Consider the following 15,669-nt stretch of genomic DNA (forward strand, 5'->3'; position numbering starts at 1 on the left):
GTGTTCAATGACAGATCCTCTAAGCTAAATATGACTTAAATTATCGTTGGTGAAAGTTTTTCTAATCAATTGGCGGAAAAAAAGATTTTTTTTCCTAATCCATTACAAAGTTTAAAATTTTAAATTTTGAATAATAAAGAATTAAAAATCTTAGAAATCTTTTAGTTTATAATTTCTGTAAGCTTTGTCTTTGGACAGGTTTTATTTTAAGAAATATTTTGAAGTTGCTATTTGTCTGTCTATTTAAATACTAGCTGGATAGTCTTGAACAACAAGGTCGTTGTAGTATAGTGGTAAGTATTCCCGCCTGTCACGCGGGTGACCCGGGTTCGATCCCCGGCAACGGCGAAATTTTTTCTTTTTTTTTTTTTTTGGTCCCAGAACCTTTTCTTCCATTTTGGGTTTCCTCTTGCCTTTCTTTTTCTTCTATCAGAGGCAACTTTACACCAAATAATTTATGTTAAAACCAAAAGGCAAAAGTTGAAATAACAAGCTTTCCTTGTAAAATATGTGAGGAACATGAAATACATATATGTTAACGAGGTCAGTTACCCCGTTAACGTATAGCGCATGTATTTCATGCGTTATGTGATTTTGAATTGCTAGATGTTAGAATACAATTCAGTAGTCTAATTAGATTTCCCTATAATGAATTTTAGAGTAATTACTTCGAGTATTTTCAGTATTTGCATATACTGGTTTGACTATCGGCCAAGCTTTATTTTGATCGGAAAGAACAAGAACAGATCTCAGATACACCACTTAGTTTTGCCACTTAATCTTGGCTTTTTTATCTAAACACAGTCCATTTAAAACTATCTTATGAAACATGATTTGATCTTTCATGAATGCTCAATTCAAACTGATGTGAAACCAACCAGAGGGAAACATAGTACATACGTGCCACTCCACAGTGAAGTACATGATTAACTAAGAACACTTTTGAAGAAAGTACTAGAAAATGAATGTTTTTATGTTGGGTTCCAATCACTGTACCAACTAAGTAGCAAAATGAAGGGGGCTGTTCACATATGCAATCCATTATTTTGCTGTATCCTTATCTTTGTTTCTAACTTGGTATAACTCATGGAATACATACGTTATACGTTAACGGGTAACTAATATATAGCGCATTTTGATCGCTTGAGTTTAATTTGTTATTACTTTGGTTCCGCATGGTAGGCAAAGGACAGTGATAATCGAGGTGTCAGAATTTTTTAATATATTTCCATGTAGGTCGCTGTTACTAAAAGCGATGTGCTTTAGAAAAAATTTACAATTCTAAATAAATCACGTTTTATTCTCAAAATGCAGAGGCATAAATAATTTTTTAATTCTCAAAGATAAAGTAAAAAACATTTGAGCGTGTAGATTTGAATTACTTGTCTACGGCTACCCTTTATTTTCATATTTTATAAGTAAAAATTTTAGACAATTTTTCGATTTGTTCAATTCACTTCATTGTTCCAATTTTATGGAATATCCGCGAAGGGACCATATATTAGAATTTTTAACAGATGCCATAAGCCCCATCCCCATATATAGAACAATATCGCATATGTCCCAATCGCTTTGAATCTACTTCGTTTCAATTCTAACCTGTTTAGTTTAGGGAAAGATGACAAGAACTCAATTGGTGCTATACGGATAAGGCAAGAAAAAAGGCCACCTATTCTACGACATGAATTGAAGATAGGACAAATTGGATTTGTTTGCCTATAAGATTCATGACTAAAGAGGATTGAGGACACAGGGGATGATGTTAGGGCATGTTTTTATATGTTATAATGTTACTTTATCTATGTTTTTGTTGTATATCTTACGGAAAGTACATAATCACGAAATTTGTAGGAAATTCTTCAAAGCTTGAGGCGTGTCAAAGATACTGACTTTAAGGATATTTCACCCGGTTTGAATGCATCCCCAGTATTCAACAAGTTCTTCTAGTATAAAACTAGGAGTATAAACTGACAAAGATTTATTATTGATAGAAATGGTACAAGTTAACCAAAAATCTTACAAGCAATAATAAAGACACACTAAATGCCAATAGAAATGAATCTAGACATTTTAAAGCAAGAATTTGAACACTTTCTTTTGAGATACTAACTCATTTTCTAACATTTTAACTACTTTTGGGTGCTATTTGGTATTAAAAATGTCCAACATGGATTAATTATTGATTTTATGACTAATTGAGTTGTGTGTGATGATTTAGGGTGTTTGGAGTGTAAGAATATGAAGAAAAGGTGCTCCAACTATAGGAGAAGGGGGTGGATGCGAACCTAAAAAAAATTGTATTTGGTGCACCCTTAGTAGTGAAGTCGGGATAAGGCATCCGCCTTAGCATTCGCACATGGGCAAGGAACAGAGGTTGGATGCGAAGCAATTTAAATCACAATTTTGACCAATGTAAAATTTATTTTTAAATGATAAAAAAAGCGAACGATATTTTGCTAAAAGATTTTGTACAATAGATATAGATATAAATTTTCAAAAATAAAAAAGAGAAATGATTATATAGAGGGAAGTTAGTGGAGTATCGTTTTGTTAGTTAAGTATTTATCAATCACATTCATAAGTCGACCCGGTTCGTCAAATAAGAACCGGTCCAGAAAAAAGGTTATAAACCCGTTGAACAGTAACCCTAAACCGGACTAGATTCTGTGTTATTTTACTTTCCTTCTTCCTCGCTGTGTGGAATCCGATACCAAAGCTCTTTAGCTACTCATCTATAACAATATCTTCCTCTTCGCTCACTTATTTTCTGGCCGCAATATCAAACAGGTGCTTGTTTTTCCCTTAATTGCTGATGTTTTATGTGTAATTAAGTAATTTGGCATTTTATATATATATATATATATATATATATATATATAAGCAGTAAAAACTTATCCGCATTAGGTGTTTACTTTATACTAAGTGTTTATATCATGGCAGTAGATGCAATACATGTGTTTTTCATATAGATATATGTATTCTCACTTCAATTTTTAACTGCAAAGGTCAAATTGTATGGTTTGGTGTAAACACCGGTACGAGTAAGAGTTTACCGGAATGAGTTCTCGATGTTGTTGTCACTCTATTTGGGCCAGTTGCATTGCAATAGTTAATAATTAAGTACGGGTAAGTATTTTCCAGTATGAGTTCTCTATATCCTTTTCACTCTATTTGGGCAAGTTTCATTCCAATTTTCAATAATTTGCGGGCAATTTGTGTGGGATTATCCAGCTTGGTGTTCTAATGCTAACATTCAATAATTTGCTTGAATTTTTTTTAGGCGCTAATTTGTGCTTTTTGAATTTTGGCTGGTTTGGTCTTTTTTTGAAACTGAGTGAAGTCTTCTTATCTGCTAATGCAGATATTCAATCTGATATAGTTGGTTGATCAAAGATTATCAAATAAACATGGAGGATTGGGGTAAGTTGATATTTCTCTATTTAATACTCCCTTAATTAATTTTCCTGTGAAATAAAGTTAATTTCTGCTGATGTTTGAAGATATTACTTTATATAAGTTGTAGTATGGGCCCACCCCTCTACCCTTCACCCTTCCTCGCTTAAATACCGGTTTTTTTGTCATTTTTCTGGCCGCAATACTATGATTTTTTATGGCACGAAAGAGTTGCAACTGAAAAGCTGAAAATGATACTTCTTTCTTTTGAAGCTATCTCGGTCTTCCATATAAATTTGAAAAAAAATATTTATTCACTGAATGGCACAACATTGAATTGCTAGCTGGAATTCTAGGATGAAAAATGGGTCCTTTTTTTTAAAAAAATAACGGCGGTGAAACTAGCTTGCGCGCAGCTCGGATAAAGACCAGCTTGTGCGCAGCTCGGATAAAGACCAGCTTGCGCGCACCTCGAATAATTCCATGGTACAACTACTACCTCCCACCCGCAATAGGTGGGTCATATTAATAGACCTATTAATGGGTCCTATTAATAGACTTATTTGGACTAATTTGTGGCCTGATACTAGTTGATAGGAGTGGTGCAACAGGTTGAAATAATACTATCTACTAGGAAGGAGCAGTACTTCTCTTTGGGCTATAGATTAACTCGCAGTGTGTTGGATAGACTTCAACTTTTTATCATGTCCCCGTTTCCTTTTCCATTGATGATAGAGAATTTTTGGACAGAAGGAAATTTTATTTAATGAAGTGGAAACTGTTGTGCAACCTTAAATGTTCAACGGGGATGAAAAATTTGAGGCTATAGAGAACGCTTACTTTTTTTGACACTTACATCAGGTTAGGTGCTTGTTTGAAGTTTTTCTTGTTTGATGAGACATTTATATGGTTCTGTAGGATTATATGTAATATTTAGAGGACTTCAAGTTTTAGAAAACTCCTAATTTTTGTTTTTAAAAGACAAATTATTTAATATTGGAATGACATGGGCCTGAATAGAGCAGATAGGATATAGCGGGTTCATATAGTAGATATCAACTAGTTTAGAATTGAGGCGTTGTTGATTGATTGATCGGATAACGTGGTTGTGATTATGCAATAAGGATCCAAGTTTACTAGGAGGGGGCGTTGATACAAATTATGGGAGGGGGTGGATACTAGTGTATCGTGTATGTTTCATATTTACAGGGTTTCGTTGTCATCTTATCTTGGGGAAAAATAAGATGGCAATGAAGACCATCTAATGACCTGATAATGCCATTGCTGCTGCATTAAGAATTTTATGAGAATAAAGGCCATCCAATAACCTGCTAATGCCATAATTATTCTATTAAAAAATCTCACTACATGCTTGTGGGTGATTAAGAACTAAAGCCACGTCACTTGGATTCATTGCTAAAGCATTTATTGGTGCCATAGTTGTGTACAAACAGCTATCACCCAAAGAAGTACAGAATCAGTGTCAAGTGTCAACTTGGTTAAAAAACTGAAGGGTGTCGGTGATGAACATTAGGCATTTACTATACATATTATTCTGTATTGAAGAATTGCGATGTTCAATTTTCTTGACAAATTTTGACAGTTGTGAGACACATTGTTGCACGGTAGATATTAATAGCTAGTATTCGCCATTTCAGAGGATGAACAGATTCCAGATCTTCTCAAAAAGGATCAACCAAGTAGTAAATGGGATGATGAAGATGTGGATGATAATGATATAAAGGATTCTTGGGAAGATGAAGATGAGACTACTCCGGTAGGGTTAATGAGTTATTGATTTATGGCTTCCATATCGTGAACATCCTTGCAGTATTCATTATTTGTTGAACCATGTGTGTCTAATTATGCATTAATTGCCTAGAAATAGGGTGTTCGCTAAGTCTCTGAAAAAATTCGGAAGTGTTCTTTGGATTTTTGTGTAATTCCTGACATTTACACATCTTGCTTCTGTTCCTCGTGTCACTGCATGGATATATCTATTAATAACCTCTCACAGATAGATGCAAAAGACTCTTTATTCAAGGGACTATTGAGTGCATATTTTTGGCATGTTTTGCAGGCAAACCTGAAGTGTAATCTAATTTGTGGTGTCTTTTGGATTTATTGCTTGTGTATCACTTGATATGCATTAAGGCTAAGTGCATGCCATTTGTTTTGAATAAATTGCTTATATCCGTGTATTTTATATAGTGATCCTCCAAGTAATTAAGTGAAGCTATACGAGAATGGTTCTTAAGCAAAGATCTTTTGTATCAGACGTCTTTGTAGAGTCAAAGAAGAATTTTCCTATCTCCAGTAGTCTAAAACATCATAGGTTCTAGAGGATTACTGTACCATAATATTGTTTAGTGTGGTGGAGAATGTTGTTGTTCTCGTTTCTTTTCCTTCAAAATCTAGCTGTTCTAATTTTTTCAAAGTCAGAATTGGGGTTGCCTGGATAGATGATAGTGAAACTATGTTACAGATCGTAGAATCTTTTGTATAGATAGATAGCCAGGCTTTCCCCCCTCCTTTTTACCAACTTTTGGATGTAATCACAACACTTTCTTAGTGATAGTGTTCTTAACATCAATAATATAAACCACTTCAAATTACCAAAAACAATATATATATATATTTACCACTTCAAAGGGAAAAAAAGCTGGGTTGCCTGGTCAAAGGCAAACTCTAAATACCCCGGGTAATGGTAGGACTGAAGTCCTATGCGATTAACACTTTTTTTTAAAAAAAATTAAATTATTTTTTTGATGAAAGTTCATTAAAAATATTGTATTATGTTTTGGGTACACTAGTATCGCTTGCGATGTACTCCTGCTTCACATCAATTCTGTGGTTCTCATATTGTGGTGATATGTCTCTTGGATGCTACTCTCTTTATGGAATGTATTCCACTTCTTGGTGTCATCGACTTACATATTATGAATTGACCAAAAAAAAAAAAGAACTTACATATTTTGAATCAGTCAGGCGCCTAAACCAGATCTGCCTGTTGAGAAGGCCTCCAACAAGGCTGCTGCAAAATCTAGGGAAGAAAAAGGCAAGGAAGTAGTAGTTGATAGAGAGGAGGTACCTCTAGATCCAGTAGCAGAAAAACTACGTCAGCAAAGGTAAAAGCAGTTTGCATATATTGTCTTTATTAATGTTTGTAGTTCATGCCTCCTATTTAAGGCGAGAAACAGAACACAGTAATCTAACCGATAGGATCTTACCAGTGTTAGTAAAAGGCGTTGCTCGATGAAGCAATGCAAAGTGAGGGGAGGGGTTATCACTTCATGGGTGAAGCAATGCACATCAAAGAAGTGTGCGCTTCAAACACTGACGTGCTAAGTGATCACAGAGAAGCAGCCGGTTCTTTGAATGTCAATTTTGGAAGTTGGATTAATATCGACTGCAATTGATTATTATTTACTAAATTCATTTGTGTTCGATATTTTTGATTAATTCGTAAATTGTGCACTTCACTTAAAAGAAACGCGTGCTTCACTTTTCGCTTTCTGTTTCAAGCCCCATGGACCTTGCCGCTGTATATGGCAACATATTAGTTAGACTATGCAAAAGGGAAAAGACTATTTAAAGTGGAATACATGGTATACTCTTACTGCTAAATAATGTTTCTTTTGCTGGTATATATTAACATAAAGAATTACAGTATGTCGATTGGGTGGTTACTGTGGTTGGCATTCTGAGCTGCCACTTTTCAAGCAGTACGTTCAACTTTTTTTAACTGTAAATCTATGTATCATCCTTATGCAAAGAAAAGCTGTCGTCTATGGATATGGTCTTCCATTATGTTGTCTTGCTATGTGATTAATGTGCAGCATCAGCCCATCTTTTACCGGTATATTTAGTAAAAATAAGCAAGTTAGATCTGCTGTACCTGATATTAGAATGTGAAAGCAGTTGAAATCAGAACAAACTTTGTTCTGTGTCCTGAATTTGATTGTTGGGATAATCACGTGGTCATCCCCTCAATGGACAAGATATTGCAGAACATATGAGCCGTGTGACATGTATACTTGTTAGCCATCCCGAATCCTCATCGCATTTCTCTTTTACAGGCTTGTGGAAGAAGCTGATTATAGATCCACAGCGGAACTGTTTGCTAAGAAAGGCGGCGATGATAAAACCCTTGATAGTTTCATTCCTAAATCTGAGAGTGATTTCTTGGAATATGCTGAGCTTATTTCTCACAAGTTGCGACCGTACGAGGTTTGCCAAATTTGTTGCATCTGTGATTACCTCATTTATTGACCGTTACGGCTCAACTCAGGAATTTTACTTTCCTTTTGTAGAAAAGTTACCATTACATTGGATTGCTCAAGGATGTTATGAGACTGTCCATGACTGCATTGAATGGGCAAGATGCTAACGAAGTTTCCAAGTCTGTTAATACAATTTCTAACGAGAAGATTAAAGAAGAAAAAGAAGCGAACACGAGCAAGAAGAAAACAGGTATTACTATGGCCACTTTTATATGCTTGAAATGTAAAACTGATTCGTGATGTCAGCGGTGTTGTTAAAGGCTCATTTGAGGCGCGCTTAAGCACTGAAGCTCAAAAAAGCTCAGGGTATGCGCTTCGCCTCACTAAAAACTGTGCTTTATTGTAGGCAAGGCACTAAGGCCCACGCCTCATTGCCAATAAGTTCTATATCTTGAATAGAGTGGTACAAAACAATAAATATAATTGGCTAAAAGATATTATTAATTTTAAGGAAATCAGTATGAATGAACTTGTTACTTTTTTTTCTTGCATTACATATATACTTTTATTTTTTCCTTCGTTGTACATTTTTTAACTAAAGCCCACACTTTAATTGCACTTTGCACTTAAAGCCCTGATAAACCTGTGCGCTTTTTAACGCTTTTCACCGTTGACAACGCTGGGTGGCAGAGATTTAAACAGTTATTTTTTACAGGTGCAAAAAAGAAGCAGCTGCAAGTTGATCGGGCAGATGACGATGCAGTAATTAACGCTTATGATGGTTATGATGATTATGATTTCATGTGAGAGGAGAACTTAGCAAATCAGTGAATCAAATTCATATTAGGCCTATTTGTTTCAACATTTCAAGTTTAGACATGTAGAGGATTTTGGATATACAAGTACAAAAATGAGAAGGATAACTCGGCCTGTATTCTATCCCAATTCTGGAGGTTTATTTTGTGTGCAAAATTCATCCTTTTATTCTATTTATTATCTAAGGATAATTACAGACTTCCTTGGGTTTGGATTTGGAAGCCTGTTTTGGATTTGGATAAGTCTTCACTGACTTGTAATATTGTCTCATATACCAAATAAAATTTCTCGTGAAGTTACCGAATGTATTATATTCTTTTTTTAATGATTGCACCGTTATCTTTGTAATTGATTGTAATATTAATAAAATTCTAGTTTTTCAATTATGTATTTATGAGGATGAATAAGAAAAATACAATTAATATCATTGAACTCCAAATTTATTCAAGTGTGTGAATTACTTCCTTAAATTCGTTTTGCAATTTTGGTAGCAATACTTCTCAACATACCAATTGAACATTTTTTATCCATTAAGATTAATTTAATTTAGTTAAAGGTTAATATTAAGTCTTCGTCTTACTTATGACTTTATTACTTAATTGACTGCATATATTTGCATGTGTGTTTAAGGGCAACAAGTTTTTTACACAATTGTCGTGGTCTTAAAAATTAACATTTTTTGTAGATTAGGCTTTTATTTTATCAAGTCAAATATTCAATTATTCTTTTGTGTTATGTGTATTTTACCACAAGAGTACAAATATAGCTATTTATTGATTTGTACGATCATTGTTCAAGAAAAAAATGTAGGAAGGTTCATATCACAAATTCAGCTAACGGTATCAAAGTATATATTTTTGTTTCTAAGTAGGAAGTATATATTTTAATAATATTTAATATGATCTTTTAAAAAACAATTATAAGGGATGCCAAGAGATTATATATTATTCATGAAAAAACAATTACGAGGAAGTATAGGTGGGGTATTTCCCCAACCAAATTTAGCTTATGATTTTTTTTCTTACATAATTTAGCCTATATTGCATATAATTTGAAACTTCTTTTAACCTAGTAACATGGTATTAAAAAAATACTCCTATGTGCCAAAAATTTATTTGAGAGTGATAGTCATGTTTATCATCACATATTTAAACACCGTTAGGTGAATTAAAGTAAAAAAAATTAAAAACTTCACTTAAAAGCTTGAAAACTCATAAATGGGTTTTGTGCTTTGTTCTAAATTTTTGACAAACTAACGATTAGGGTTATGTCATTTGGAAGTTGTGGTTAAAATTTGAAGCTATTTGGTGAAGCTTTGAGCTATTTAGTGATGTTTTCCATGAGTTAGAAGTTCGTAGGAGATTAAACCCAATTTTTGTATACAATATTATATATGTGAAATATTGTATAATAGAAGTATTATATACCGGGTGTATACATGTTGTTTTAAAAAAATAAGAGACAATTGCACTTAAGTACAACCAATACACATACATTACAACCAAGTGGCCAATCACATTTTTTGCAAATTTATAGTCCAAAATAATAGGTTTAGGTATGAAAAAATAGCTAATTTCAGACAATTAACTACTGTTATTGTTCCTTCTACATACAATCAGTTTTTCTCACACTCGTGACTTGCTTCGAATCTTAATCCTTTGATAAAAATACAAATCAGCCACAATGCAACACGAAAATCCTAAATTTTCTTCTTTTTTTTCAAATTCTAAATATCAGAGATTAAAAATTAAAAATTGAAAATTTTTGCATCAAATTCGTAATTTGACAGAGGAATCAACAAGGAAATAGATTTTATACGTAGATTGTTCGAGAAAAATTAAGAAAAAGACAAAATTTCAACTTTAGTTTTAATTGTATATATGTGCAATACACGTATAATGATATATAACTTGTATAAACTAGTATATGGAATGTATAATAATGTATACCACAAAAAGAAGAAAAAGAAGAAGTAGAGAAGAAAGTGGCAAACTTACTAGGAGGTCTCTTATTTACCGAAATGTTTTCATAATTTTATAGCATTATAAATGGTTCAAACGGTCTCGGGCTAAACGGACTTTTTGTAGGAACCAGTTCGAGATTGGGCTCACTAGTTCATGGTCTCGGGCTAAACAGGTCGGGCGCGCGGTCCGAACGGGCTAAATGGGCCCAACGACTATAATTGTTTTAAAAAAATTAAATACAACTTAGAGATAAAAAGATGTTAAAAAAATATTTAAAACAATGCCTTGTAATTTTATTATAGAATTGTAACCTAATTTTTGAATTCAAATTTTAACTCCTAATTTGCAAGTTTTCAGATTATGGTCGTTGGTCCAACGACTAATTTACTTGCAAATTGCATACAAGTTACATACTAATTTTTGAATTGAAATTTAATGACAAAAATATTGTAAAAAAATATTCAAAGCAATGCTTTGTAATTTTATTATAGCAATAAGAAATATGGTAACATCTTTTCTTAGTCTTCATCCCCCTATGGAATGAGCACAATAAGGTACTAATACCACCATTGAGAAGAAAAAAGAACTAATCAAGATGTGCCAAAAATACAAGTTACATACTAATTTTTGAATTCAAATTTAAACTCCTAATTTGCAAGTCATTGTGATGGAAAATAAACTTGTAAATATAATATTTAATATATTCTAAAAACTTGCAATTGATTTTCATAGCTATATCTTACAAACTTCATAAATTCTTCAAGGTTCGGAGGAAGTTCCGTTGGTGGCTCCTCATCATCTTTAAGTGTTAAACCCTTATAAACTGTTTCATACCAAAATTGAGGACCTCCTAATTTCATACAAGGATTTAACAAATTAGCAACACCATAAATAGCGGGAATTGAAAAAAACTTTCTTCTCATAGAATCAATAGCAAGCAAATTTGCAAGTTATGCAATATAAACCAGACAGTTAGAAATAGTAGGATAATATTGCCTTGAAAATTCTTTTGTAGCAATATAATTTTTTTTTTAAAATCAACAAGCATTTTAACATTAGCCCAATCCTCATTCGCAAGGTAATCGTCATCATCACTTACATGTGCATTAAATATTGAACTTATGGGGTTTCTAGAGTCATATGCAACAGCCAAATTTTCATAAATATAATTCTATCTAGTTGGACAAGGTTTAGGAATCGTTCTTTCTCTTAGGCCACAATCATCATACCTTCTAAAATATTCTCTAAGTCTACTTTTATGGTCAGAATGAAAAAACTAGTTAAGAGCTATTTTAATCTTTTCAATTTGAATATTTAAAATTCACATGACATCGCCTACAATTAAATGGTAAATATGACAAATACATCTAACATGAAAAATATTACTAAATGCAGGATTTAGCGTAGTGGTAAGGAAGTCTATAGTATTTGTGTTATTAGTAATATTATCCATTGAAACCGACATTATTTTATCACAAATACAAAAATATCTGCAAATATCCGTAAATGTGCTAGCAATAAACTGTCTTGTGTGCCGTGAAACAATTATTCTATAAGCATGAATTTACAATATTATTTACCTTACCCAATTAATAATACCATTATTTATCAGTACCCATCCGGATTAAAGCATGAATTCACAATATTATTCGAATTAAAAAAATTCAAAAGATCCGAGTTAATATTTCAGAGAACCTAGCAGTAGACTCAAAAAAAATTCCGTCTATACTTTTTCACATGGTATACAAGTTTAATACACAAGGACAACCATGTACAATCAGAGACGGACTCGGGATTTGAACATCGCGCGACACCATTATCTTTAACGTAAATATAAAAATAACATTAGTTGCAATAAAGTTTGGCGTGCAACTCTTTGAACACTTAGTGATTACGAGTTCGTGGCCGAAAGAATGTTTAAAAATATTTAAAAAAAAAAAACTTAAAATCATGACTAATAAAAATCTGTAAGCAGTCCAAAAAACCTCAATCGAAGTCCTGAGTGAACGAATACTTGCTACTTTGCCAAAGTAAATATTGAAGGGAGAAGGTTTTAGTTATCTTTATTTTTTCTAAATGAAAGAATGATAAAAATTGATTATAGGTAAAGAATATTGACTAATGAAACTAGTTAATGATATATTTTATCCCCCTTTCCTACTGTCTTTAATCATTATTTTTTTGTCTCTTTATTAACTTTTCAAAGTCTAGAAAGACGTATCTCCAATAGAGTTTTGAGTATTTTGTGTAGAAGATACAAAGAACTAATCGTGAAGAGAAGTTGAGTTTTGGAGCTTAGATGAAAATATTTTAAAAGAAAAAAATTAAACTAAGTGACTTCTATTTCTATGTACTAGTACAAAATTAATGTTTGAATTAAAAAATAAATAAACTAAGTTGATTACTAAATATGGAGTACTAAACTATCGTTCAATTAAAAAGGGACAAAAGAAAGAAATGGTGAAGTAATGCTCATGTTGGGTCTAAATCCTGAGTCTGGCAGTGAGAGAAAGGAACTAAACAGCCTGCAGAACCAATGCAACCAAGGGATATTTTGTTGTTTTGGAGACACAATTAAATTATTATAGAGGTCCTCGACGCATATTCAGTAATATATCACATGATTTTTCCCGAGCCTATAGGGTGTCAGCACCTCTCCACGTGGGTCCGCCCCTGTGTACAATCATGGAGCTTTGAGCTTCAACGGAGATGATAATTTTTAGATCTAAAATTACAATCTAAATTCAAAAGATATAATCGGTATAGTGTGATAGAGAAAATAATAAAATAGGTGAGGGGGGGAATTTCTGTTAGAAGATAGGAACGAAGGTGTGATAGAGAAGACGATGAAAAAGGGTGGAGTTGTGGTATAGAAGATGATGGAAAGGGTGAGGGACGGGGGGGGGGGGGGGATGGAGTGTCATTTTTTCTTGTTAGCAACTATGGTTATAGAATCTGTTTACCAAACTGGTTAAACTAAAAATAGTCGGTAATGTATAATATATGCATAATTTATATATTATATATATATAATTATGTATTATCAATATTTAAACTATGTATATGAGTAGAAAAAATAAATAATGAATATAATTAGCTATTTGCATAAAAATCTCTTTTAAAGGGTGAAATATTCTTACATATTATATACAACGTGGGCCAGTTTTAGTAGCATTTAAAAATATGGGTCCAATTTGGTTAAATATTGCCCAACTGACAAATAGTGTTATTATTTCAAAAAATATTGCGCTATACTGCTATAAACTAAAAAATAAGAATACGTTTTAATGGGTGTAGTTGAAATTCATTGAACACATATAGATGAGTCAATATACAAAATTTGAGAAAGACTGGAGGTGATTTGAACTGATTTGGTATCAAAATTCGGTTAAAATCGAGTTCAAAAAATTCTTCTGCGACACATGTAGCTCGTTACTATCTCACACACACACACACACACACACACACACACACACATATATATATATATATATATATATATATATATATATATATATATATATATATATATATATATATATATGTGTGTGTGTGTGTGTGTGTATGGATATACATGTGATATATATTTGATATAAATATAATACATATGTAATACATAAATAATACACAGTGTGATACACGTATCAATTTTTTTCATGTTCATTTTTTACTTCGAATTTTCAATTCATTCCACCTCAAAACTCCACCAAATCATCCCAAATAATGAGAGCATGTGGCTATTGCCAGGCGAATTATAAAATAAAATGTGGGCACGAGGTGCTGTGATGAAATGATAATAATAATTGGCACGTGAATTATCCGTGCAGTTGTGATATGAAATGAGGGCACGAGGTGCCGGAAAAATATGATAATTTAATTATGGGCACGAGGTGCCGTGGAAATATGAAAATGGGCTGAGACCCGTGTTTACGAAAAAAATATGAAAATGGGCTGAGACCCGTATTTTTATAATTATGAAATGAGGTGTCATGTGGTGACTCTTTAATTGAAAGAATTATATTCAAAATATTTATTTGGAAGAATTTTTACTTAGAAAGTATTATATGAAAGAATTGTATTTGAAAGATATTTATTTGAGGAAATTATATTTGAAAAAGATTTATTGAAAGAATTATATTTGAAAAATAATTATTTGAGAAAATTATATTTGAAAAAGAGTTATATGGAAGAATTATATGTGAAAGACATTTATGTGAAGGGCTTGATTTAATTGGGTGTAATTGTGTTTATTAATTGTTGAGTGATATTAATGGTATTCTTGTTGTTTGTTATGTATATCACTGGTTGTTTTATCCTGCCCTTATTGCTATATATTTCCTAGTATTTTGTATATTATACTGCACGGGTTATTAGACTAGTGAGTGTCTTGACTGTACCTCGTCTCTGCTCCACTAAGGTTAGTCTTGATACTTTCTAGGTACTGACCATGGTGTACTCATACTACACTTCTGCATATTTTTGTGCAGAGCCAGGTATTGGAGATATCGGACTTGAGCAAAGTTAAAGTGGGATCGTAAGGATTCAAGGTAGAGCTGCTTAGTCGGCGCAGTCCCTTGGAGTCTTTTTATTTCATTGTACTGTTAATTTGTAATCAAACAATATTGTATATTTGGAGAAAAGGCAACACTTATCTCTAGTGTGTTGCAAAGTATGCCAGTTCACATGTTATCAGTCCTTGATCCACCAAACAGCATCCTGGGGCATCTACATAAGACTTTTGCTAGGTTCTTTTGGAGCACAAAGGAAGAAGGGAGAAGCAGACACTGGGCTTCATGGCAAAATCTTTGCCTTTCTAAAGAGGAAGAGGGCCTAGGTTTTATGTCCTTAAATGATGTCTCAAGGGCACTGTTTGCTAAACTATGGTGGAGGTTTAGGACCACAAAATCTTTGTGGTCTAATTTCATGTGTAATAAGTATTGCAAGAAGGAGCTACCAACAGTGGTGCATTTTAGGGGAGGGTCTCATGTTTGGAGACAAATGCTGAATGCTAGGGAAGAAGTAGAACATGAGATCGTATGAGAATTGAAGAGTGGAACAACTAATATTTGGCATGAAAATTGGACTGGATTGGGTGCACTTTATCACGTATTACCGGAAGACTTTCCAATCAATGAAGATCTTCAGGAGGTGGCAGAACTGCAGCAAGGGGAAGCATGGGATGATCAGCTGCTAGATCAAACTTTCAATGAGGAAATTGCATAACATATAAGGCTAAATATGCATTATGAAGGGGGATATTGGGATAGGCCATA

At 33.0% G+C, this 15,669-nt stretch overlaps 1 protein-coding gene and 1 non-coding gene across 4 annotated transcripts; both read left to right on the forward strand.

Moving 5' to 3' along the window:
• The first annotated feature begins 276 nt into the window (after nucleotides 1-276).
• Nucleotides 277-348, forward strand: TRNAD-GUC (transfer RNA aspartic acid (anticodon GUC)). Its single transcript has one exon. It is a non-coding gene; the product is annotated as a tRNA-Asp (tRNA).
• Nucleotides 349-2,654: 2,306 nt separating this feature from the next.
• LOC104100778 (uncharacterized) lies at nucleotides 2,655-8,588 on the forward strand. Of its 3 annotated transcripts, none has more exons than XM_009608098.4 (8): nucleotides 2,655-2,787; nucleotides 3,006-3,126; nucleotides 3,362-3,420; nucleotides 5,052-5,170; nucleotides 6,378-6,521; nucleotides 7,473-7,623; nucleotides 7,707-7,866; nucleotides 8,332-8,588. In XM_009608098.4, exons 4-8 carry the CDS (start codon nucleotides 5,151-5,153, stop codon nucleotides 8,421-8,423), a joined length of 567 nt encoding a protein of 188 aa, XP_009606393.1. In that variant the 5' UTR covers nucleotides 2,655-2,787; nucleotides 3,006-3,126; nucleotides 3,362-3,420; nucleotides 5,052-5,150; the 3' UTR covers nucleotides 8,424-8,588. The 3 variants fall into 3 exon arrangements, with proteins under 3 accessions (XP_009606393.1, XP_009606391.1, XP_009606392.1); XM_009608096.4 differs by having other exon boundaries at nucleotides 6,382-6,521; XM_009608097.4 differs by lacking the exon at nucleotides 3,006-3,126 and having other exon boundaries at nucleotides 6,382-6,521.
• The last annotated feature ends 7,081 nt before the right edge of the window (nucleotides 8,589-15,669 follow it).

The sequence above is a fragment of the Nicotiana tomentosiformis genome, chromosome 9 (assembly GCF_000390325.3).
Source record: "Nicotiana tomentosiformis chromosome 9, ASM39032v3, whole genome shotgun sequence".
NCBI lineage: Eukaryota > Viridiplantae > Streptophyta > Magnoliopsida > Solanales > Solanaceae > Nicotiana > Nicotiana tomentosiformis.

Bases quoted from the DNA above. Each gene is read 5' to 3' on its own strand.
- LOC104100778 (XM_009608096.4), top strand. The intron at 6,522-7,472 runs GTAAAAGCAGTT...TCTCTTTTACAG, and splicing joins GAAAAACTACGTCAGCAAAG to GCTTGTGGAAGAAGCTGATT. The intron at 7,867-8,331 runs GTATTACTATGG...TATTTTTTACAG, and splicing joins CACGAGCAAGAAGAAAACAG to GTGCAAAAAAGAAGCAGCTG.